Source organism: Macrosteles quadrilineatus, unplaced genomic scaffold (assembly GCF_028750875.1).
Source record: "Macrosteles quadrilineatus isolate MER2022 unplaced genomic scaffold, UCM_ALF_1.0 Scaffold_4__1_contigs__length_99947679, whole genome shotgun sequence".
Taxonomy (NCBI): domain Eukaryota; kingdom Metazoa; phylum Arthropoda; class Insecta; order Hemiptera; family Cicadellidae; genus Macrosteles; species Macrosteles quadrilineatus.
This window is the reverse complement of record NW_026542597.1, coordinates 70,851,648-70,878,314: the sequence shown is the minus strand read 5'-3', so window position 1 is coordinate 70,878,314 and position 26,667 is coordinate 70,851,648. Positions and strand designations below refer to the sequence as shown.

The window sequence follows — 26,667 nt, the reverse complement described above, 5'->3', positions numbered from 1 at the left end:
ATTCTTATCTCAAAAACCCTTTCGGGCTCCGCCCCAGTGGCTCTGTAGTTCCCCATGTTAATCTTATGATTTTTCATATTTAAAAGGAATTAATGAATCTTAACAGCTGTCTCAATTAAACAAGTTGGTTCTGTTCTATGATGTTCAACAGCATAAAAGTTACAAGGATTACCAACAGGGTGCAGCACTATTAATTTTTTTGTTAATTTATGACAACAGCTAATTTCCAACCAAAAGGTGAGTGAGCATAGCGAACGAACTTCAACCTTGAGGCGAGTTAGCGTAGCGAACGAGCTAACCTGAAGGCAAGTGAGCGCAGCGAACGAGCTCCAACCTAAAGGTGAGTGAGCGTAGCGAACGAACTTCAACCAGGACGTGAATGAGCCATGCGAATACTTATGAAGTTAAACGGGGCGAAGCCCGCGGGTACAGCTAGTAGAGATATATATGTGTCCGCCCTGACGATAACTTGAGTAATTTTTGTCCGATTTTGATAAAATTTGGTTTGAAGTTTGAAGGTGTAAGGCGGGATAAAATTGAATGAGTTCGCAAACCAGCATGATCGGACCATGGGAATGGGGTTTAACGGGGGGTTTTATTGGGTGAAAATGGGTTTTACTAAATTTTTACCCTTAAAACACTAAATTTATAAATTTTTCTCCAGACCTTTTTAAGGAGCTTAAAAAAACAAATAATTTAGTATATATCAAAGTGTTTTTGTACAGTGAATGGTTACGGAGAAAATTCAAAAAATTGTAAATTTAAAATTCCCATGTTATTCTTATGGAGAATATTGTAAAATGTTGTAGTTGGCTTGTTTAAGGATATATTTTGATCAAGCTTGGCGGATTTATTTTTTCATACTAAGGTATTAATATTTCAATAAAAAACACACTTTATTAGTTTCCCTGTAGCAGATAACCTAGGTACTCGAAACACAAATGTTAATTTAATAGATTAATTGAAAATCAATCCAGGCAAAAGGAAATTCGCTTAGTCGGCAGGTTTGCTGCAGCAGGGGTATTTAGTTTTGCTAAGGTTTACATTAGTTTATTGTAATTAGCTTTGCTTTATTACATAAAGCCTATTGCTGATATATTGATGATTGCGCCAAATACTAGATACTTTACTAAATTATCCTAACACTCATTCCGAATGGTACTAGAGTAAATCTTGTTCTGTATTGTGACAAAAAAAAAAAAAAAAAAAATTGGAAGTGGTTTAATGATCATTTCTATAAAATTAGTTTTAACGTCTTTTTGCCACTGCTTCGTGCCCCTCGCAAATTAATAGATTTGTAAGGTATTAAAAAGAACTATGAAAAAATTAGTCAAACAATATTTTATATTTTGCTTATAAAACTTTAAACAATAAATATTATATTCTTAATTACTATACAAACAAGTTGAGGGCTTTTAGTTTCTACGAAAAAGGGTCAAATTAATATTGTCAACTGAAAACATCATCATTATTATCCCACAACATTTATTGCCTGAAAACTGTCCTTTCATCTGAATAATATGACCCAAAGAAATGTAAACACTAGGGAAAAATGTCAAAAAGCTTATAGCTAGTTATCAAAACGATTCCTATTAAGACAATTACTTCTTTGCCTTAATAGAGACGGAACAATAAACTAACCCAGTTAGCGATATTAACCAGCAATTCAGCACACTCAATATAATCTTAATACAAATGGATTACAAATCCTTTCTTCAATGAAAAAATAATATTTCTCACCGTTATTCAAGATTTGTATTGTGAGTGAATATGAAAAAGAAGTCTTATTTATTTGAATAAAGGATCCTAATGTACTGGTTGCTACTAGGCCTTTAACATTGACTAACAAAAAATGTATTATGCACGGTACTTTCAGTCGGTTTGTTACTATAATTATGTATAGTGTATTATTTCTTAATACCTAATTTAACAACAATAAAGGATCAAATTTATATGATTTCCAAATGAAATTTTTGAGTATTGCTTATGCCATCACTCGCTTCAAAAAATTCCAACCACATCCATATATTTAAAGAACAATTTCAACTTAAGCAAAAAAAGATGTCAAGCTAAAACAATTTCTGTGTTATATTTTTATACCTGCTAATAAAAATTAAGATGCATAATTCAACTCAGACACAGACATTTATTGTATCTATGAGCACTTGAATTTTAAGGAAGCTAGCTGGATTCCCCCTAAAAAAGATACAATTTTAAAAACCACAAGTGATGCAGATAAAACTAAAACATTAAGTTGAATCTTAAATCTTTTTTCTCTACCTTCCACAAAATTCTTTAATTTCTGAATCCAAAAACCTTTCAGCTAAGCTTGATTGTAATTTCATTTGGAAATCAACTACAGTAGAGCCCTGGTTAACCTAAACCCGGGTTAACAGAGCTAAAATATAAGTAATACATTATGTAAAATGCTTTGGTAATTTCATTTGTTTGGTTCAAATATTTTCTAACCCATTTAAAATCTGTAAATTTAAGATCTGTAGTCTATGTGGATGGGCAAATGCAAGGTTAAAAGAGGCCGCCAACCACTTAATACTGTAGCTGAAATACAACACTGTAGGCCACACTGTACACTGTACACTGTAACACTGTAAAACACTGTATTATATAGTAGTGATGGTCAAAACCAGAAAATTTGTATCACAAAACCTAGACGCAAACGTATTTACAAAATAATACAGGTAATAATAAAATGTTAAATATGCAATCAAACTGAAAGAGGTCCACTCCTGACACTGACATAATAACATAAATATGTGACTGAAAAACCCAAAACAACATAATTTGTTATAACATTAAAATAAATTAAGCTCCTGACACCAACATAAACATGAATATTAGATTAATTAGAACATTTAGTGGTCAATATTTATTTGTTTATTAAATATCACTATGAAACTGAGTTGTATGTTATTCCAGTTATAGTATTTAAGATGCCTTTTGAAGTTCCGAATCAGAATACAATTTACTGTATTTTGTTAATGGTGATTAGTTTGATCTCAGCTTGTGTGGAAAGTGGAAACAGTTTTAGACACAATAATAATGATGCAAAATATGTCAGCAGTTTCAAGAATAAAACTGCCAAAATCTTCAATTTCGAAACTTTTGAATCTCTAAACTCAGTGATCGAATCTCGAGATTTGAGATTCGGTTTTGACACGTCACTATTATATAGGCCTAGACATTGTTTTTTAAATTCATTTTTTATATACACCATGGGGATTCTACTGTATGTCTTAAAGCTACTAAAAACACAATATCACAAATTAACACAAAATTGTCAAAATGGAACAATGAACTCAAATGAATCCGATTGGACAAATACATAGGCTATTTTTAGCATATGACGGCTTAACCAAAAAATTGGTTATCCGAAACGGCTCTCCTCCCTTTATTTCGGTTAACCGGGATTCTACTGTATGTCTTAAAGCTACTACAAACACAATATCACAAATTAACACAAAATTGTCGAAATGGAACAATGAACTCAAATGAATCCGATTGGACAAAAACCAATCAAATGATGAACTAAATAATTTGACTCGAAGGTATCACAACCTGTAGTGGGATGATGTATCAGTCAGGTAATGTCAGGTGAGGTAGGGGAGTTACTGAGGCACTAGGGGCGACATTCCGACAGGCACGACTCCCGGGCCTGTCTCTAGGTTCTTGAGCAGCTGGGCGAGCCAGTGTTTGGTCGACTTGTCTTCCTGCAGACAAGTGGCGAAGGTTGCGTCGCGCAGCTGGTCCGGCAGACATTGTCGCAAAGCCTCTCTGGCTCTGAAAAAGTAATTGGTATCACCATTATGACTTAAGTTGTGTATAGGTATTGGGCACATCATGAATACCAAATAGTTATTTTTGAAATCATTGTGTTATTAGAAAATAAGGGTCAATTAATTGATCTTTTAAGGTTCCCCAGATGATCACAAAACAAGAGGAGAGCTTACACTAAGGTTGTTTTTTTTTACCGGGAATGAGAATAATCCAGTTCCATGGATTGCTGTCAATCATTACTTATAATTTTGCTATGGGTAAAATTAAAGAGAAACACATAGATTGTTTATGGTTTTTATACTGGACTGGACTCAATAGAGTTGGTCTTAGTAACCCAGATCATCCACTCAATTCCATACTCAACTTGCATTCATATTCACAATGAAATATACACTAATGAAGTGCTGTCTCAATGTAATGTTGATGGTGATAATTTTAATTAGGCCAAATTAAACTCAAATAAACGTCCAAAGGTTGTCCTTAAACCATTAAAATTAATGTTCTGCATTCATTCTACATTCAACTCTCACCAAAAACAAACTCAACCTACCGAGCATTGTCCGAGAGTCGCAGGTAACAACGAACAACATGTTTCAACAGACGAGCAGACGGGTCTTTGGCCAAAGAGAGCACCATTTTCCCCTGGAAGATTAAACAAGTTGATTAATGCAAGTTTTAAGTACAAAATGGTAATATTCCTTTGATTTTATAATAATTCAAATGTATATTAATAGTGGAAGTCTACGGTGCCGGAAAAGACGGAACAGAATTGATCCTTGAACCACAAATGGTACGGCTTGATCTTGGTAATAGATCAGTTTCATAAAGTTCTCAAGGAAGACAAAGAAAGGAGTCAGATTAGATAGAAACACTTGCATTTAGAGGGGAAAAGGCAAAACCGCAAAAACCATATAAAATCAATTATTTTTTAGAACTTATTATTTTGACATATTTGTGTTTTACTACTCCTCTTTTTCATATTGTATTTTAGCTTGTAGGTAATATTTCTTCCGAATTAATGATCCTGCTTATTTTATTTTATTTATTTTTTTTTTTTGTAAACAAAATACAACCGACTTCAAACGCTCTAAAAAGAATGAAATATTTCAATTAAGTAAAGTTTTGTAATAGTCAAGTTCACGTATTTAAGGCGCGGCTCTATGGTGATTTTTGACATATCATACTCAAAATTTAAAAGAGGATGTCCACATTGCATGTGATTATTTATTGCCTTCTCTGCTCAAATACAAACAAAATAAATGTTGAATATTTGAGGTTTTCAACATTTTTTACCGAAACAAAACACTTAAAAAACATAATGCTATATGGTACCAAATAGAAACTCTCCAGGTTATTTTGGTGGTGGAACTTGCTGATTGGTAAAAGAATCACAGAGAAATTGATGAACATACATAGAAAAACAATACTTTCTCCATATACTATGGCATGGGAGGAAGGTGAAAACATTGCCACAAACACTTTGACAACCTGATCCTTTTGTTGGTAGTGGGGAAGTCGGTTAAAAAGATGCAATTACATAGACCAAGAGCAATTGAATCTGTTATAACTGTAGGCCTATACTCCAGGAACTATTAAATGGTTACTTACCAAAATCGAGGCAATGCGATAAAAGCGATCGAGTATCTTCTGAAGAATGAAATTAGTGAACATTAGAGGTGTGCAAGCGGCTCGATTTTCGAGCCGAGCCGAGCCTAGCCTACAAGCTTGAGAGATTGAGCCTAAAGTCGGAAAATCGAGCTCAAGCCAAGCTTTTACGATCGCGATCATAAAACACATCTGCAAAGTTCGCACGGTCAAAAAATTCACGCTTTTGCCGTGATTTCGGAAGACTTCTATGTCCGAATTTAATAAATAATATTGTGTTGATGTTTAATATTTAATATTAATTAATATTAATATTTAATTCCCATCCCTACAAAAAAAAAAAAAAAAAAAAAAAAAAAAACTATCCAACTTAATATAAAGCTATGATAGTGGTTTAAATACCTTATTCTTGCAATCCAATTGTTGTCTTCACAACTAGTTTCAACCTGCTAGGAGGTCATCATCAGGTGAGTACAAGGATGATATTACTTCATATGAAGGTCGTCAGTAACAGTTTTTTCACATTCACACAAACACACGACGAATAAACACATAGTGCGCACACATATACGGCCGATAAAAACATTTAACTCGACAAGCGGACCCGTGTTGATAATGCGGAAGTTGCGTCTAGACTGTAGGGTAAACAGCTGGTCAAGCATCACGCGCATTTTCTTATCGCTCGTCGGTTCCATTCCCATTGTCTCTGCCCTCCCCTTCCCTCTCCAGTATTTCTATTGCAGTGTTGTATATGACGTTTGAATTAAAATAAAGTTGGTCGTTTAAAACATTATCCATGTCTGATTTGACGGCTCTATATATCTCGAATTCTTCCAAGGTGTTAATTTTAAACTTGTCCTGTGACGTATGTAAAATTTCCATGTTTTCATTAATGCTGCTGTAATTATGCTGATGAGTAATTAAATGTTCGGCAAAGGTTGAAGTTTGTTTTGAGGTGGTCTTCTTTGGTACGTGCTCCTTAAAGCGTTTGGAGAAAGAGCGGGAAGTTTGGCCTATGTAATACTTATTACAATCTGAACAGTTGATTTTGTAAACACCACTTTTTTCATATTTAAGTTTAGTTGTATTTGGTCTTTCTTTCAGAAGTGGTCCAAGATTGTTTTTTGTTCTAAAGGATAGAGTTATGTTATTTTTCCCCATTAATGATTTGAATTTATTACTAAGACACGAATTATAGTCAGCTGATAAGAACTTTTTATTTTGGATCACTCTTTCTGTTTTGTTTTGGTGTTTCAAAATTAATTTATCTATTAACGTGGTCGTGTATCCATTGGAGACGGCAATGTGTTTTATGATGTTTATCTCTTCGTTGTAATCGTCCGTGCTCATTGGAATTGATAACAATCTATTTACAAAACAATGATATGCGGCTAATTTCTGTGAAAATGGATGGTGTGAGTCTGAATGTATTGTTTGGTCGGAGCAGGTGGGTTTTCGGTAGATTTTAAACTGTAAGCTGTCATTATGTTTTGATATGGTAAGGTCCAGAAAATTAATGGAATTATTTTTCTCCTCTTATAATGTGAACTTAATATTATTGTGAATATGGCATAAATAAGCATTTAGAAGGGATAGCTGTCTGTTGTTACCATTGAACAGGACAATGGTATCGTCTACATATCGATAGTAGAAAATTATTTTGTTCTTATATCGGTTGGAGTCAGTAAACAAGTGCTGGTTCTCGATGTGGTTTAAGAATACTTCAGAAAGAATGCTGGAGAGGGGGGAGCCCATGGCTAGGCCGTCATTTTGTAAGTAGAACTTATCTTGAAACTGGAAGTAGTTTTGTTTTAATATCGTATTTAATAGTGATATTAACTCATTGATGGCGTTGGGTGACAATTTGGAATTTTTTCGAAGGTTTTGTTCAAGAATCTGCACGGTTTCTTTGACGGGTACATTCGTGTATAAATTGACAATATCAAAAGATGCCAACTTATAATTTCCGCTAATTTGTTGATTTTTTATTTTTTCAACGAGTTCAATACTGTTCTTAACACTGTGATTATTTTCCAGCACAATTTCTTTCCTTATAATTTTATCTAATCTCTTAGCTACTTTATATGCTGGAGAAGGCATGAAATTTACTAAAGGTCGAATTCCGAAAATTCACAAACCAGATGTCCCAATTCGACCTTTAGTAAATTCCCGCTCTTTCTCCAAACGCTTTAAGGAGCACGTACCAAAGAAGACCACCTCAAAACAAACTTCAACCTTTGCCGAACATTTAATTACTCATCAGCATAATTACAGCAGCATTAATGAAAACATGGAAATTTTACATACGTCACAGGACAAGTTTAAAATTAACACCCTGGAAGAATTCGAGATATATAGAGCCGTCAAATCAGACATGGATAATGTTTTAAACGACCAACTTTATTTTAATTCAAACGTCATATACAACACTGCAATAGAAATACTGGAGAGGGAAGGGGAGGGCAGAGACAATGGGAATGGAACCGACGAGCGATAAGAAAATGCGCGTGATGCTTGACCAGCTGTTTACCCTACAGTCTAGACGCAACTTCCGCATTATCAACACGGGTCCGCTTGTCGAGTTAAATGTTTTTATCGGCCGTATATGTGTGCGCACTATGTGTTTATTCGTCGTGTGTTTGTGTGAATGTGAAAAAACTGTTACTGACGACCTTCATATGAAGTAATATCATCCTTGTACTCACCTGATGATGACCTCCTAGCAGGTTGAAACTAGTTGTGAAGACAACAATTGGATTGCAAGAATAAGGTATTTAAACCACTATCATAGTTATTATTCACAATCCGGAGGCTACTCACACCACAATTAATATAAAGGCTAGTCCAGCCCAGCGTAAACTAAATGTTCAACAAACAACCACCCATATCGTCATTCGGCAGAGCTAGCAACAGGTCTACTATTACTACCTACTTTCCTACAACAGTCAAAGTCAACAATACGGTACTGTAAGTTGAACAAAATTAAAGTATTGAATGAATCTATCGAGTTACAATAGTCGATTGTCAATAAGGCAGTTTTTACAACTACTGTAGTGGCAAAAATGAAGTACCTACAGTATTTATTTTCCCAAAATTAACTACACGTTTTCTAATGAGTTTACATAAACATTTTAAATTAGTCACATTTTTTAATGAGTTTACATAAACATTCTTCAAATTAGTCAAACTATTACCTTTTGTTACAGATTAAGAGCTACCTATAGCAATCATAGGATAATTGTTCTGACATTCAATTCACTATAATATAGTGGAATGATACATCTTAACTTTAAATTGTTTAATCTTAACTAAAAAAGGTTTTTGACTAGGCTTAACTTATTATTTTTAATTGCGTTTATTTATAATAGAAAAAAGCTCGGCTCGGTAAAGCTCAAGAGCTTTTTTTCATAAGCTCGGTTCGAAAATCTCAGGCTCGCGCACTTCTAGTGAACATACATAGAAAAAAAAACATTGCCACAAACAAATTGAGAACCTCCTCCTTTTGTTGGTAGTGGGGAAGTCGGTTAAAAAGATGCAATTACATAGACCAAGAACAATTGAATCTGTTAAAACTGGCCTATACTCCAGGAACTATTAAATGGTTACTTACCAAAATCATGGCAACGTGAGAGAAGCGATCGTAAGTCTGGCAGATGTAAGAGAGACCACTGTCGTCGAGGAGTATCTTCTGAAGGATGAAAGTTGCAACAGTCTTGGACAGTTCAGATCCTGACTCCATGATGCGGAGACAAAGGGGGATTATTTCGGTGGTCAATAGGAACGTAATCACTTCCTGCTCATCAGTCTGTAATCATTATCTGTCAATTAGTACAAAGTTTAATAAAAAATATAAATTTAAAAAAATAGGATGATGACAATTTTTAGATCTTAGCCTAATTTAAAACTCAGTTAAGATTATTTTCATTTAGACGTGGTCGTAATTGACTTTTCAGAAATCAATAAACACAAGCAAATATTTATCAAACCAAATAGGCTCAACTTCAAATGAAGTTAAAAAACATTTATAAAAAAAAACAACAGAAAATTTTGCCACGACCATGAAAGACTTTGATGATGTTTCCGTGACTGATCAAGATATTGTGGATTTCACAGAGAACACAGAAGATGTGTTCACGGCCAAAGAAAATGGCCTCTTTTAATCATTTTTTTATACAGGTAATTTGTTAAAAAGATCTTCATTTACCTTTGATGAGGTATTTAATTAGTAATTGATATTATAAGGCCTTACCTTAGCAATCCTGATTTTGATCCGAAATTAATTTCGGGCCCGAAGGTCCATCATCAGTCGGAATCTAGTAGACCAAATTTTTCTAAAATAGAATCCACCCGTTGGGTTTTGTAGAAAGTTTCACAACATTTACGACAATACAAGTCATAGTCGGTACGAAAAGAGTAAAACAATTAGGGTTATAAACCATAGTTTTTATAGGCCTAATGTCAGATAACCTCACTTTGGTTAGAGAACCTTTTGCTGGCAAACTGTCAAAATCAACGGGATTGCAGGTTATGTTGACTACGGATTGGAAAGATTCTGGTCTTAATTGGATATGGATCGAAATAGACACGTGTTTGATTGATTATTTATTTTCAGCAATGTGTCAATAATCTTTTCGTACCGACCATGACTTGTAGGCCTATTGTCTTAAATGTTGTGAAACTTTCTACGAAACCCAACGGGTGGATTCTATTTTAGAAAAATTTTGTCTGATAGATTCGGACTGATGATGGACCTTCGGGCCCGAAATTAATTTCGGATCAAAAAACAGCATTGCTAAGGTAAGGCCTTATAATATCAATTAACATATAAGCAATCCAGAGGCTAAAATGATTGGTGATTGATTTAGGCCTAGTGTGTTTTAAAGATAATTGTGTTTTCATTGCTGCCTAATTTTTTTTCTTTGCTACAAAAACACTTCTCACTTACCCCAAAATTACTTTGTTTAGCCTAATGATAAAAAAAGTGGTGGTTGTGGTGTAACCAATTCATACAGAAAATTCAGTAACATTTTGATATAATGTTATTGGCATCGAGAATGGAATAGGCTACAATTTTATCGAGACATCTCTATTATAATTGTGGCTATAGGATTAAACCACTAATTACCAAACGCCTATTATTAAAACTCACAACACTGGGTCATCCATAACTAATTTCACACATCTTGTCATCATCATTACTTTCACCTTCAGATCTTGGGCCAAAATCGGGTTAATTTTGAAATTATAGATTTTTTTGCAAATTAAGTTTTATTCTACAATCAATATCTCTCGAGGTCGCAAACAAAAACATACTTGCGATCATGGTAAAATTGTAAACAAGTATCACGGTCTCAGCAAAATCATTAAGATACCACACAGTCGCAGCAAGATTATGAATTTTCATTTGCACAATCTTCACAGATAGCGATTCTGCGTCATAATTGAGCCGTTCCCACATCTGTTCCCAAAATGTGAATAACCCAATCCGAACTTGGCCTGAACATTAATAGCCTGAACCAATATTTTAAGAAAACTGTTGGCCAATTGTACAACTTTGGGGCAATGGCTAAAATGTTAAGCATCACTACAATTCTCTACTCACAGAAAGTAAGCTAAATAAAAACAGATAGGCCTAAATCCAACAATTTGCTTACCTTCACTAAAGCGCCAATGACGCCCAGGCTAGTCAAGCGGAGATATTCAAATGGCCTGGTCTTGCTGACAGTGTGGAGGAAGGGATAGAGGAACAGCGGGATGTGCGCTTGCAGGAAGGCACTACGAGTCTCCGGATGAGACGCCACACATTGCAGCAAGGCGAGGGCATTGCATACTCGGTTTGACTGGTGGGCCGTTAGAGTAGCTGGGTTGATGGCTGGGTATATGTTGATGATCTCTTGTAGCAAGGCAGCTGTCGTGCCAAACGAGTGCCACAACATGGGTGCCAGGTCCGGCACCACCTCACGCTTCTTGCTGTAAAACACAGTTACGGTGAAATATCACTACAAACATACTGTTCACTAAAACCATCTAGCCTCACTATCATCCTCAGCCTTCTTGCTATATAACTATAATTTTACATTGACTTTGGGATGCTGAAGTCGACATCCCGTCCATACTTATTTGCATTTTATAAAACAACATGGACCTCGTTGAAGGAGGCACTCACAAAAAAATTTGGCAGGCTACAATTTAAATTTGATTTTATCTCCCTTGGTTCAGTTTCCTGTGATAGACTAATAGATGTCACAAGGAAGGAAAATAGCATAGTTTAACAACTTACAATAAGTTGATCTTACAGTTTGTCTAGTTTTAAATTATATGGTTTAGTAAAAATCTGTTATTTACATTAGCTCTCGGTTGCTCAATTCAACTAGCTTACTTTAATTAATCTAATGTTTGCCTACCATCACCTTCTTTGACTAGGCTATGCACGGAACAACTCTCAGCTCTCATACTTACAAGCACAACACTTTCATTATACCTACAAATTAATTTGTAAATAATAATAAAAAATACAATAATATCAACACATGTACATCCAGAACTGGTTATGAAAATATACGACACTTTATAATTTTTAATTAGGCTAATAGCCCATGAAACTATATTTATTGGCTATTATTATTATGTTTTATATCATGATCTGCTTAATCGGGCTTTTAAATACAACGTAGTAGTAGAGATATCAATCCGTTAAGTCCAGAGAGCCATGATTTCAGTGACCTGTGTGAGCTGATATGGACTGACTAGAGAGACTAGAGAAGTACCTAACTATCAAGTTTACTCAAGGTAATATTGTTGATTCTGCTTTTGACTCACTCTACCCATCTGTGATGAACAACGGCCAACCTCAGCTATGCTGACTGAAAGTGGGAGACTAAAATAATGTTACAACTCAATTCATCTCAGTCAACACTACCTATCTGTTGACTTGTTATATATGACTCTGTAGGTCCAACGAGTATTCTATCAGGCCTACTTGATAAATCTACTCGCCTTATACTTCAATACCTACTTCATATTATTTAACGAATTCTGGTTCTGGTGTTTATATCAACATGGTAAGTTTTTATCCCTTCAAAATTTGGTAGGTACCTCACAACATCAATAGGACTGGCTCAAAATACCTGAGTTCCAGCAAAGCATTTTCTCTCGTCTCAGGGTTGGCAAGTTCAATAATCCATTGATAGACCTTCTCCCGGTCCACTGATTGTTGGGCAAGTACAGTCGGGCTCTGTTGGGAACTCATGAAGCGCTATAGTAAACAAAAATAAGTAGGCTAGGTAAGTCAGGGCTATTTATAAATCCTATTGCTATAACTTAAATAATTAGGCCTAACAATTAAAAATATTTCCTAGGCATTGAATGCCTAGCTAAGGCTCGTCACACACTGCGTCCGGTATGGTTAATTCTGATCCAGTGTTTTTCGCCGGATCCGGCAAATTTCCACACACTGAATCAGGCGTTCCAGTTCCGGCGACCAGTCTATGCGAGAACAGCGGCGACTGGCCTAGAAGATTTGTGTACAGGTTTGCATTGCATTGTTCTGTTTCAATAAGATTTTCCATCTCATATTTACTTAACAATGATGACATTCTGCCTTAAAATCCTCCCAAATATTTTCCTTCATAGGCTTACTAAGTTGAGTAGTCCTTGTGGCCCAGGCCATATAGCACAGGGTAGGCCTACTCCTGTAGCACAATCAGTTTCTCTTCTAATGCCATTTTGTAACAAAACGTACTCGTATAACGTAAACAATCACCACAAAACCCCGTCTGCTGCTACTGTCAGTGCCTACTGAGTACCCTGGTGAGTAGAAGTTGTCTGCGCATGCGCGAGACACCCCGTGGTCGCGTGCAACTGTACTCTGCAACGTCGGGCCCACGGTTGCATGTGACTGGTTTCAAACTTATTGAGAAATCGCAAACAGTTGCGTCGTGTGCGCCTCCCCACTGAAATACATCGCCGATGTCACAAAACAGTTGCACGCGCAACTGGTTTGCAACGACAGTTGTGAAACAGTCACACCGTGTGCGCTGGGCCTATGAGCTCAGCCATTGCCAAGGGAACCTTGGGGAAGCCTATAGCTTAGAATGTGAGCTTTATTTTGGTGTATAGGTTGGTATCTTACTAAAATTTCCCATAAAATCCCGCCTGACTTTTGTCCCGGTTTCGGGTATTTTCTCTCTTCAAGCCATATTACAAGGTCACTGGCTACTTATCCAGGAAGTGCTGCTACCTTTGGGTGTTTTAGGGAACTACGTCCAATCTCGGGGTAACCTAGTTACAATCACCGCTGCTGTTTTGTTATTCTTCAGATTGAAATATTTGAATGCCAATTGTGTTCGCTGCTAGGGTGCCGCTCCGGCCTCGCCGCCATTGGCTAGCGCCTGTTGGAATGCCTGCCGCACTGAACGTGTTTAACCGAAATGCAATGAATAAGTTATGTGAGGTCCTTTAGGTTACTTCCCATTTTTGATATCCACTTAAGACTAGGCTGACCTGCAAGCTAAGTTATGGAGAAAAGATTTAAGAACTTAGGATGTAGGTTATTTCTTAACTGAAAAGTAAGATAATGTAACTTAAAAGGACTTGGTCTGGGCTAAAGTTAGAAATTATGTTACAACCCAACCATAAGTTACGTACCTAAGAACTTAACTTAAGTTACTTCACTGTAATGCGCATCGATTGTTGATGTTTATGAACCATCGATGTTTTCTATCCATGGTAGGCCTATATAGCCCTAACTTAACCGATTTTGTCGATGTTATCATCAAACATTGATTTTTTTGCCCAAGTATTGAAATTTATGGTTTATAGGCCTAAGTTATCAATGTTTTCCAATACCGAATTGGCTGTAGGCTATTAAGTTAGTTAGGTTAGGAGTAACATGAAAATCTGAAAAAAAACATTGATAGACTTTTTAAGGCTTAAGTTAACCCTCCGAGTGTCCATAGTTTAGGCCTTAATGTCCGCCTATTTTTGGCGCATTTGCAAGGTTTTATTAAAACGGATCTGAAAATCTTAAAACAATGTTAATTCTACTGTTGTTCTATATACCATTTTGTTTGGAAAATCATGGGCTTCAATATCATACATAAAACCTAAGGAATATTTGTTTCCAAAAAATTTGTTTAGGTAGGCCTAAAAATAAAAATTATTTTGGAAAAATTGAAAAAAAATAAGTTTGCGCTCAATGAAATTGTATAAATTGTAGGCCTATAAATATTTGAAAATAGCCACTTTGTTCTAAATTTTATGAGGATTACAAATATATAATAATATAAGGAAGTAGATTTGCAAATAAATAAGTTATGGGCAAAAAACAGATTTCAGTACATAGCGTTTAGCTAAGAATGCATAGCCTAACCATAGCTAGGAATCTGGCTGATAATTTACATCAATATCACTACCTAGTTCTTCAGGATCATCAACCAGCCCTTCAAAATCACTTAAATCTTCTTATAATGCACCACGTATAACTTATCACTACTTTTGATTTTTAACACTAAAACAATGATAAATAAACATAATAAAACACATCAGTCATCGGTCCGAGGTTAACTAACCTGTTTACAAATACGCACGTCAGCTGTCTGCTACAATTACGATCGGCTTGGAGAACATAAAGCGCTTAGAGACAGACCTCTGGAGAAAGCTTAGAGTATAATGAAAAGAACGATACCAAACTCGATCCAGTTCAATCCGATTTTGTCAGTCATAGAGCCTTCGCCGTAAACAGTGTTCGTGAGTCGCTGCAGCGACGCATGACACTCGGAGGGTTAACTAAGTTAAACATTTTTGTTTTAGCGAACATTTTAACATAACGTCGATGGTTAACCTATTGACTTGTCCATTTTTAGCCCTGTCAGCACCCTAAGCTTAAGTAGGCCTAAGTATCTAATAGTAGCGCCCCTTTGCAATTTAAAAGAGGATGTCCACTGACCGTTAAAACCAGTAATTTTAACCCTTAGAGTGCCAGGCGAGAAATAAAAGTAACGCTCAAAAAATGCCGATGATTTTTCCCAAAGGTCGCACTAAAAATGCCGAGCGCGATCTGGCGATTTTTAGGCTAAAATTTCGTAAAAATTGAATTTTCGATATTTCGACCAACGAAAATCGATGTATCGCATCTAAGTTAGTAACTTTCGACTCAATGTTAATATATGGGTTAAAAGAATCCGAGTAACTTATCCATTCGGTTGTTATGACAACTGTTAGATCATTACGAAACGTCCGGTCAGCCGGACGTTGGCACTTTTGGCTCGTTCTAAAAACGTCCGGTCGGCCGGACGTCGGCACTTTTGGCTCGTTTTAAAAACGTTCGGTAGCCTGGACGTTGGCACTCAAAGGGTTAAGTCTAGCCTAGGCTAGGTTTATTTTTAAAGATTAAAAAAACATTGATTAAAGCCTAGGCCTACCTAATTTGATGTTTCAGCCCTGAAAACATCGTTTTCGATAAGATGTTAAATTAACTTAAATATCGGCACATCAATAGTTGACCTATCGACAGGTAGGTTTTTGACCCTAGCACAACTAAGTTAGCCTTAGGCCTACTTAGTAGTTTAGCACGCTTTTCCAATCAGTTAACTTACATATTAACAGGGTGTCCACCGGCCGGGAAAACCAGTCATACACTTCAGTTATGTGTTACACTTCCATATCTGTTGGCACAAACAACCGAACGAGTAGCCTAATATTGATTGTTCAATTCGATATAGGCCTAACTTATCAATCAATATTTCCATTCGGTTGTTTGTGCCAACAGATATAGAAGTGTACCCACCTAAATTAGGCCTATGAGCTAAAATTATAGGAACGGAACTTTAAGGTGTCCAATTAACATAGGCCTACAGAGTAAATTACAAGCCTAGGTCTATGTAGGCCTAGGATGTTTAAGTTAGCCTAACTTACTGTTGGTGACTTACCATTCTTTGTAGGCCTACCCTGATCCAAAATTAGTGCATGCAGCTAGGATAACAAGTTTAAGCACGGTCCTAATACTGGGTATTAGGCCTACGCGAAAAAGGGAAAAGAAAAATTCAACTATGATATGATTCAAATTGATGAAAACGGGGAGAAGTGGCAATTTACCCTTGCCAGAAACGTGGTCTCCACTGTAAAAATGGGTTATAGTATAGAGTTTTGTGAGCAAATATCCGAAGGATCAGGTCAAATGTTAATAAATTAGAATTATTCAGTTTAGTCAGAAACGCGAACTATGCTTGCAGTTGCAATAGCTTTTTTCGTTCGCTGCAGCTCAAACCAAACACACTACAGCAAGAGCAAACAAACAGCAAGAGCAAACGGCAAAACAGCAAAACGCAGAGAGAAGAGATGGAGGATGGATGATGGCGAAAATGGCGATGGCGATCGGCGATGGCGGCAATGAGGGAGGATGAAGGAGCAGGAGCTGGAAGGAAAAGGAGAGAGAGCAGCTGAGAAGAGAAGAAGAAGGGGACTAGCGGTTAGCGCTAAACGGAAAGGGAAAGCGAAGCGGAGAGCGACGAAGCAATAAGCAAGAAGAAGAAGGCAAGAAGAAGAAGAAACTAGAAGCTCCTTTTACCGAAGGCACAATTTCTTTTTCAAGACTAATTTTGCCAACAGTGTCATTTAGAGGCTTCTGACATAGATAAAACATACTCCCTTGTGTTGATTAGTCTATGCTTCTGATGACTATACGAATGTTTAGTAATTGAAAAATTATTTTTGTTTATAGAATGAAATTATAAATGCCTCAAATTCAATTTTATATTTTTTTATTATGAAATTAAACCTAGAATTGTCATAACCTAACCAAACCAACTAAACTTGTTGATAATGAAAAAAATCCAACACAAAAAAATTGTACTACGGGTGGGATTCGAACCCGGGGCGCCGGGGCAGCTCAGCACTCTATCCACTACACCACCGAGGCCGTTGGCATCAACCGTATCGTCACGGTAATAATGGTATGGTTACTTTTTTATTTTGGATTAATCAAGGCTCAATGGGAAGCATATTCAACAACTTAATTCTATACAAATACTCAGACGGGTTAAAAATTGTTATACAATAAATGAAGACAAATTTAAACGGATAGAAACAATTTGTTTCTAAAAAAAATTACACCTAGAAGAAATTGATCGTAATCAAACAATAAATACCCAAAAATTAAGAAATGACTTAAGAGAAAAAGAGTTTGAAAATTGGAAAAGCTTGAAACAGAAGGGTAAAGGTGTTGAACTTTTCAAGGACTATACTCCGGGAAATAAAAGTATTATTAATAAAGAAGGCTTTTCAGAATCTGAGTGGAAAGACAGTATAAAAATGATTGCAAATGTGGTGCCAGTGCGTGTTCTCCACGGCAGAAGTCAGGGCAATAACCGCTGCAGGCATGCCTGTGGTGAGATTGAAACCCTTGCACATGCCCTTGGCTTCTGTCCGTTTGGTGAACTTCTAAGAAACACAAGGCACCACAAAATAAGAAGTATCATAGCAAATGCCTTCCGAAAAAGGTGTAATACATGGGAAGTGCAAGAAGAAGTACACTGTCTTTCTTCTAACGGAAGCACAAGAAGAGTTGATATTTTATTGATCGAAAGAGAAACTAACAAAGGCATAATTCTCGATCCTACAATTAGATTTGAAATAAACATAAATCAAGCTAACGAAGTAAATGAAGAAAAGAAAAAAAAATTATGATTCTACCTTTGAATATTTCAAACAAAATTTTAAAATTTCGAAAATTGAGGTGATTGGATTGTTTATTGGTTCTAGAGGAACATTATCAAAATTTTTTGTGAACTTTTGGAAACAATATGATTTGGACAGATCCTTTTTGAAAATTATTATTCATGAAACATTAAGAGGTTCATGAATAATAATTTTCTCATTGACCATAATGAGAAATCATCTATATGGCAAATATCAAAATTAATCAGTCTTATAGCTGTATAATCCTTTAATATTTTATGTGTACTATTTTTCTGTGTCTTTGGCAACCTTATTTTTTAAGGCAGAGGTATTTATTTTTATAAATAAATTCTTTTCTCTCCTCAGCCAATCAGAAGCCTCAAAATAATACTGTAGGCAACACTAATCCTGAAATAAAAATTCAGCTTACCGCAGAGCGCTGGGTTCACAACGATATGGTAGGCATTCGGTTAAATATCGAGCTTGTTTTCTACCGGATAACAGACATCGACTTTTTAGTATCGGCTCTGGCTAGTGTGGCTCACCGGCACCGGCTGTCTCATGGTGGAACTGGACGGTGGAAGTAAACTAAAATAAACCTATTGCCTTGGTGCCTTCTGCTGCAGCTGCTCCTATAGCTCCTATGTCCGTCGTCAAACGTCATGATGTGGTATTGACGACGGAAGGCCATAATTTTATTCACAATAGGAAAGGACACAAAGGAACAATGTTGGAATAAATTAAATAACATAATTGAATCAAATATTTTCCTCTCCTTTTAGGCTAGTGCTAGTAGTTTTTGTTGTCTCTGTCTTCTCTCTTCTGTCTGTCGGTGTTGGTTGGTTTGGTTTTTTTTACAAAGTTTTATTTTCAATCCGTTTTACATTTAACAATTAATAAGTAAATACGATGACACGATACGATGAAAAATTGGAAAACATGAGTTAGCAGCTAAACTTGTTTGTTTACGTTTTGGTTGGTTGGTTGGCGCTATGGATGGAAGCCAATCGATTTACGATATTCGATAGTAGTTGTTTTCATACTACGACGATCGATACTTAACCGTATGCCTACAATATCGTTGTGAACCCAGCGCTATCCCCTTTTACCACCCTTTACCGTAGTAGGCCTATATATCACGAACACTAGAAAAATACCGGTATGGATCATAAACATAAACAAATGACGTTGTTGGCCCGAATCCTATACTAATAGCATTGAACATTTAAGTATCGTTTTCGTCAAAATCTTTGAGTTTTGAGTGGATATATTCGTTTTGGGCCCCCCTGGACCCAAAAAAGTGGTTTTCGAAGTAATGTCTGTCTGAGTGTGTGTGTGTGTGCATGGGTCTGGATGTGTACAGAGCTAGGGACTTCACCTGTGGTCCGATTTCGATTAAATTTGGTGTGTAGGTTCTAATGCATGGTATATCCAGAAATTTTTTTCATTTATTTGAAATTTGTATTCTTGATGTTGATTTCCCCATAAAACCTCATAAAATAACGGTAAAATCGGATTTTCTGAAAAATAGCCCCAACGGTTTTGATAAAAATGTAGTATGTTGTAGCCCTTTAAATTCTGAAAAATGTGGTACGACTCCCATTTCTGTAAAAATTACTGTTCAAAAGTTATTGTAAATTATGTTGTTTTCCATAAAAATCCCATAAATTAACAAAAAAAATTAGAAAAAAGCTGCGCGAGTTTTTTTTTTGAAATTTGGATTTTAATGGGGAAGTTCCCAAAAAACCCATAAAGTAACGGGGAAACCGGATTTTCTCAAAAATGGCCCAAACGATTTTCTTAAAAATATAGTATGTTATAATGTAGTCCTTTAAATTCTAAACAAAATTGTAAAAGTCCCATTTCCGTAAAAAATATGGTTCAAGAGTTTTTTTTAACTTATATTATTTTCCCTTAAAAACTCATAAAATAACAACAAAAATCTGATTTTGGAGAAAAGCTAGTTTTGATCCAAATTAATATGTTATCGTTCTTAAGATTCTAAACAAATAGTACTACACCACACGTAATTGCTGTAACAATTACGGTTCAAAAGTTATAGCAACTTTTTGGGATTTTTAAGTCACATATCACAAAATATCAATATATCAATATCTATAAAATATCATATTTAATATCACCGCTTAATTACCAATGATAAATTGATAAAGGTTGTTGAAATTGCTGAATTTTTATTTCAGGATTTATTTTGCCAACAGTGTCACATTTGGAGGATTCTGATTGGCTGAGGGAACATTATTACCGGGACGATACAAATTACCATCATCGGCCACGGTAACATAGTGGATAGAGTGCTGGACTGATAAGCGGGAGGACCGGGTTTGAATCCCCCCAATAGCACTAAAACTTTTTTGTCTAGGGGTTTTTTCATTATCAGCAATTTTGGTTGGTTTGGTTAGGTTATGAAATTTTAATTTTATAATTAAAACATTATAAAATTGAATTTGAGCCATTTATAGATTTATTTTATGAACAGAACTATTTTTTCGATTACACCTTCATTCGATTTTTTATTATCAGCAAGTCTGGTTAGCTTGGTTAGGTTATGACAGTTTAATTTCGTAATAAAAAAATGTTAAAATTTAATTTGAGGCATTTATAATTTTATTTAATGAGCAGAACTAATTTTTCGATCAGTAAACTTTCATTATAGGTCAATTAGAAGCCTCCAAATGACACTGTTGGCAAAATTAATCCTGAAAAACAAATCGTGCGTCCAAATCCAGCCAGAATCATTGTTTTCGAAATGCCAAACCAATTCCAAGAAATAACCATCAACATACAAAACAATGTTTGTTATATATCGATAATGGAAATAACCCCCAGCTCCAAGTGTGGATATTAAGGCAATGGTAAAGCGTTGGCTGATTTTTAAATCGGGCTATAAATAGGTGTTTTGCTTAAAAATATCAACTACTCTTACTAGCTTACTTTGCAGCTGTGGGGTCTCACATGATCGACATCCCAAATGGCTGACAGTGTAAAAAATGGAGGTCGAATCAGTGGATAGTAAACAAGTGTCATAGACAAAACGTACTTTGATATTGTGTCTCTATCTACTCTATGCTACAAACAACCATTGACTACACTACAAAACTTTTTAACTGGTTAAGCTATGTAATTTATCGTAAAATACCCCCCACCGCAGAAAACCTGCCGTCTAAGCAAATTTCCATTTATCTGAATTGATTTTTGATTAAATTTAAATAACATTGTGTTTAACAAGTAACTAAGTTTGCTGCTACAGGTAAACTATAAAAGTGTGTTTTTTATTAAAGTATAAAAATAGTTTAGTATAAAATAAATAAATCTGCCAAGTTTGATTAAAATATATCCATAAACAAGCCATTTACAATATTCTCCATAAGAAGAGCATGGGAATTTTAATCGAACATTTTTTTTATTTTCTCCGTAACCAATAATCCAACAAAAACACTGATATACTAAATTATTTGTTTTTTTAAGCTCTTTAAAAAGGTCTGGAGAAAAGTTGATAAATTTGGTGTTTAAGGGCAACAAATGAGAAAAGCCCATAAAACCCCCCGTTAAACACTGTTCCCGCATGGAAAGATCATGCTGGTTCGCGAACTTATTTTAAGATTATCAAAAGAAATCGGTTCCGGGCCTACCCGGTCTTACCATGAGACCTACGGTAATAAAAAACCCAGATAATTATAGTCTAGATGCATAGAATAAATCCTCACGCCACAGCAACCTTAAACCAACGAGCACATAATATAAATATGTTATTATGTGTATAATATTTATATTATGTGTTCGTTGCCTTAAACCTGCAAATTAAGCGAATTTCCATTTGCCTGATTGGATTTTCACTACGATATCTCTATAAAAATGTCATATATTTATTCCCTATTTAAATAACGAGTAGGCCTACTTAGGTTTCCTGCTACAGGAAAGCTTTAAAGGTGTTTTTATAATTAAATGTTTATACTAAAAAAAATCCAACTTTATCAACATTTGTTTATAAACAAGCAAACTACAACAGTTACTTATTCTCTATAAGAATAACATGGGAAGTCTAAGTTTACAGATTGTTTTTTTAATCAGAACATAAAATTTCAATGTTCGTCTAAATAATCAGAGGTAACTTGAGTATGAGACTGTTGTACAGATCCCTTTTAACTACAGGGTTAACAATTACAATGTAAATACTCACGATGTACATAACAGTTCGATACAATCAACATATCTTGTAATTATCTTATAATTTTTCAAAAGCTGATCTTGTTTTACTGTCTTCTACAAATTTTTCCACTCATAGCCGCATTAGGTTCTCCATAAAAATGTATTAATAAAAAAAACATTATTTCTATTTATTCAACTTGGTGGTTTTCTATGACTTTACCATGTATTCCATAGTTTGTAAATCGGCTCTTTAAATGATTGCTCTAGAAATGCAGCACAGTGTGAATTAAGTTTTTTTTTGTTTTTAGTACTCCATTGTAATATTTACGCCAACCCAAATTCAAATAGTAAATAGTTAATTTCAACCAAGTCAGTAAATGTTTGTAGCACATGTTTCCATTAAATTGCAACTAAAATATTAACAACAATTAAATTATCCAGCTGATAATAATGTAAACAAATATCATAAGGATAGATAACATGGGAACTTTTTAAAGCCACTGGGGCAGAACACAAGGGACTTTTTCAAAAATAAAAGGTCAGTTTGCAAATCTACACACCTAGACGAACAGTTTGGTATATAATATGTGGGGTTAAATCTCAAAAAGCTTAAATCCATAAAGTTAAATCCATAAAGCTGCAAAAACTAGGCTACGTCTCCTATTATGAGATTATGTCAAAAGTATTAACTGAATGTTCTTTATTGACATATGGAATTACAGGTAACGAACGTTTTAACATATTTAATAAGTGATTGGTCATTTGTGTTGGTTAGTCTATGATTTTATCCAACATACGCAAAAGATTAAATTTGTAACAGAAACCAAAAAAAAGACACTGTCTTGAAACAGAGTGTTCCGTAAGTAAGTTTCACAAATTTAGGAATATGTTTTTAACGGATAAAAATGAAACGAAAATTAAGAAATTTTTTAACGTCTCGTAAAAAACATATCTATAATTTCCTATCCTAAATTGTTTGGCATTTACTTAAGGGTTCCCTTTGTATAAGGGAAGGTACGTTCGTAAAACAACCATTATAAATCACATACAACTTGGTTTCGGATCTTCTACATTTAATTGCATTCATATTTACTTTTCTGTAGGCCTATTTTAGATTATTACAAGGAAATCTACTACTACTAGTAAGCCTAATACGGTTTATATTTTAGGATTCACATGATGTGATTTTTTAAATAGTATTTCTTATATACTGGCATTTATACTTTATCTAGGTCTTTTTTGTTCCTTTTTTAAAGATTCACCGAGTACTTTTTAAATAGTAGAATCATTTTAGGTTCTACAGCAGGAGCCAAGAAATCTTATTGGTGAAAACTGATCAGCTCTACAATCTAGAGAAATATGTTTAGTTAAAGTTAATTAATTTAAAAATAATCAATACTAAATCACTCTAGAATAGATGATCTCTTAATAGATCGCTCAACTTTCTCTTGACGATTGCGTTGTTTGCTCGTCGGCTTTACGCTTTAAGCCTTCACCGGTCCTCGGTGAACTTGAAGGAGGGCAAGGTCACTCTTAATTAGTCTGTGTTTGTTTAATGGTGAGTATTTTTGACGTTAGATTGAGTCTCGAGCCAGTTGTCGCAGTGATGGCCACGGAAGAACTAGAAATTGTCGAGAGCGTGTTGGGAGTCACCGAAGACAAGGTGCGCTCCGGAGTGGATTCGACTGAGGTAAGACTTATTATAGGTCATTTGAGGAATATGTTTTAGGTGATTTGAACGTTGTGTAAGAAAGTGTACTGTGATATTTATTATTTTGAGTTTGAAAATCGGTATGATAAATAAATGTATCTATTTTCTATTAGTTTTATATTTGTCAATTTGCTCGAATCCTATGTCCTCTGTTGGGAATTCTATCAATTTTCCATTAGTTGAATTTTATTTTCAATGCTTGTATTTTGTTTCATTATTATTTAGCAAACGTTACTACTAGTGTTGTTAAGATATCGTTATTTTTATTTATTTTCTTTGTTGTTGCTTCTTTGAGTAGTCTTTTGTTGAACACTATAGATCTTAAATTGCTCCTTATAAGAACACAGAGCATTATTGTAATTATTATTGTAAACTATGAAATAGGTAAAGATAATAATAAAAATATCTTAAACTTACTCGGAAATATTATTAGTTGTTTTTAAATCTAAGAGAGCATGTTTGATCTATGATAGAGTGTTTGGTATAAAAACCAAACAAGTTAAACTGAAGAGAAATGCTTTGATTTTAAAAGCAATGAATACTTGCTGTAGAAATAAATTACACATACAACAAAAGGAACCTTTAGTGGAATACTTCAATTATTCATATAAATAAAATGGCAGGTTTGACACACAATAACAAGTTAAACTAAACTGCATTAAAAATGTATCTTATAAATTATTGAGCGGAGCGAGCGAAGCTCTTATACGTCCACTCTTATGCATTTCGTAATACGCAAACTCCTCCTAGACGGCTGAATCAATCGTTTTCAAATGTTGCATGGTGATAAAGACCATATCGGCGAGTGCCAACATCTATATGGCGTTAAAAAAGACTTTCAGGAATCCGCCCCACTGGGTCTCAAAGTTTCAATGTAATCCTTATGGAAGCAGTATTTGACACATAAACAGAGACATATGATCAGGTGTTGACGTTTGAATGCAGTAGATAAAGAAATAGCTGATAGCATTATTCCACAGATGTTAGAACAGAAACGGTATGGATCATCAATATAATACTAGTGTCCCTGTTGCTCGAATTCGAGCAATTGATAAGTATTACAGGTGTTATTTTAAACAGTCATAATTTCTGATGACTTAAAAGATTCGACTCAAAGATTATGCAAATACTCAAGATGTACATAACAGATTATATCATTTTATCAAGGCTCTCTCGCTTTTTCCCATTGTAATATTTAAGCCAACCCAAATTCAAATAGTAAATATTTCATTTCAACCAAGTCAGTAAATTTTTGTAGCAAGCTTATTGACTGTTTACAATTAACATATGTTCTTCTTCTCACTTTTAATTTCTGTCAACAGCTTGAGCTTCATAAAAATTATTGTTTTTCATGTTAATCTTATGGAGAAATATGAAACTTAAAAGGGCCACAGGGCCCCACTCTCTAATTATTTCCATAAAAAGAAAGTTTCCTGCACAACTTCACGTTACGCTCTTTCCAATGACAGCAAGAACATGTCAATCGGTTCAGTAGTTTCGGAGGAGTAATTGTCACAAAAAACCTGCTTGCGTATTAAATAAGTACGAGAGGTCGTCCAGTGGTCGAAACTCGACCAAAAATATCTAATGTACTGTACTCACTTATCTATTTTCACCCCACACTGTAAATAAAACATGTGATTGGAGTTTCTTCCATTTTTTTTTTATTTTCAGTTTATATTTCGTTGTTATTTCGTCACCATGGCAACGCATAAGATCCATGTTAATTTTTTCAAATTTTTAAACTCATTTTTCGTGTTTATCTTTGAGCCTATTTAAATTTATAAAGGGATTCTGCACACCTAGAGGAAAATAGCTTTCTAAAGGTATGCGTAGATTTTACCTACGATGCACACGAGCTGAGAAAAAAGGTTTTAAAGAAACATGCTTGCCTATTAATATATAGATAGATGGATAATGTGAACCCTTGATGACTCCGCTCAATTTTGTGGATGCCTCTGCAAACGCCACCTAGTACTTAATATAGCATAGTTTTAGTAATGTTCACTGTATTTATAAATACATATGTAAATAAATTTGACAATTGAAGAAAATAGAAATATGAATTTTGAACAATGCTTTTAGTACTTTAATACTTTTTCATTGAAACGGCTTATCTATACGTTGTAACAAATAAGGCTAAACAGTAAAGTATTACCAGCAGCCAACATAAATAAAACAATATTACACATCAGTTAATGTCTTGTTGATTTATATTATTTAATTTGACTTTTTTAAAGTGGGTCATCGTTGAATACAACATAACAATTTTATATGTGTTTAGGAAGAGATTTTACCTTTAGATCAAGTGCAGCTAATTTTCTTCTTTGTATAAACCTTGAGGTGTCTAGAGATTTGGAATTTAGAGTTATTAAGAACAATTAGAGAGAAAATATTTTGACGAAAAATCTTTTAGAAACAAAAATACTAAAAAAAGGAGGAAATTTATTTAGTACAACGGTTTTATATTTCCAAGACATAAACACAGAACATAAACATAACCAAACCAACAATAAACAAGAAGCATATGTTAATAAATAATATTCTAAAAATCCAAAACATGTGTTGGAGCCAGACCAAAGGCAAAAATATTTAAATGTCAAGTCATATTATGCCTTGGGGACAGACTAAAGTCAAGATATATTTTCAACGAATACTTGACAATAGTGATAGACTAACTACAAAACCGTTTGTGTAATATAATTTCGAGCAAT

At 34.7% G+C, this 26,667-nt stretch overlaps 1 protein-coding gene across 1 annotated transcript; it reads right to left on the bottom strand.

The window, feature by feature from the left end:
- Nucleotides 1-1,341: 1,341 nt before the first annotated feature.
- On the bottom strand, nt 1,342-16,624 carry LOC128992585 (CCR4-NOT transcription complex subunit 9-like). The gene is made up of 6 exons (XM_054416233.1): nt 16,329-16,624; nt 12,528-12,655; nt 11,055-11,370; nt 9,011-9,205; nt 4,346-4,437; nt 1,342-3,798 (listed from the first exon to the last, which is right to left on the bottom strand). The coding sequence occupies exons 1-6, from the start codon at nt 16,329-16,331 to the stop codon at nt 3,627-3,629; spliced, it is 906 nt and encodes a 301-aa protein (XP_054272208.1). The 5' UTR covers nt 16,332-16,624; the 3' UTR covers nt 1,342-3,626.
- Between the last annotated feature and the right edge of the window lie 10,043 nt (nt 16,625-26,667).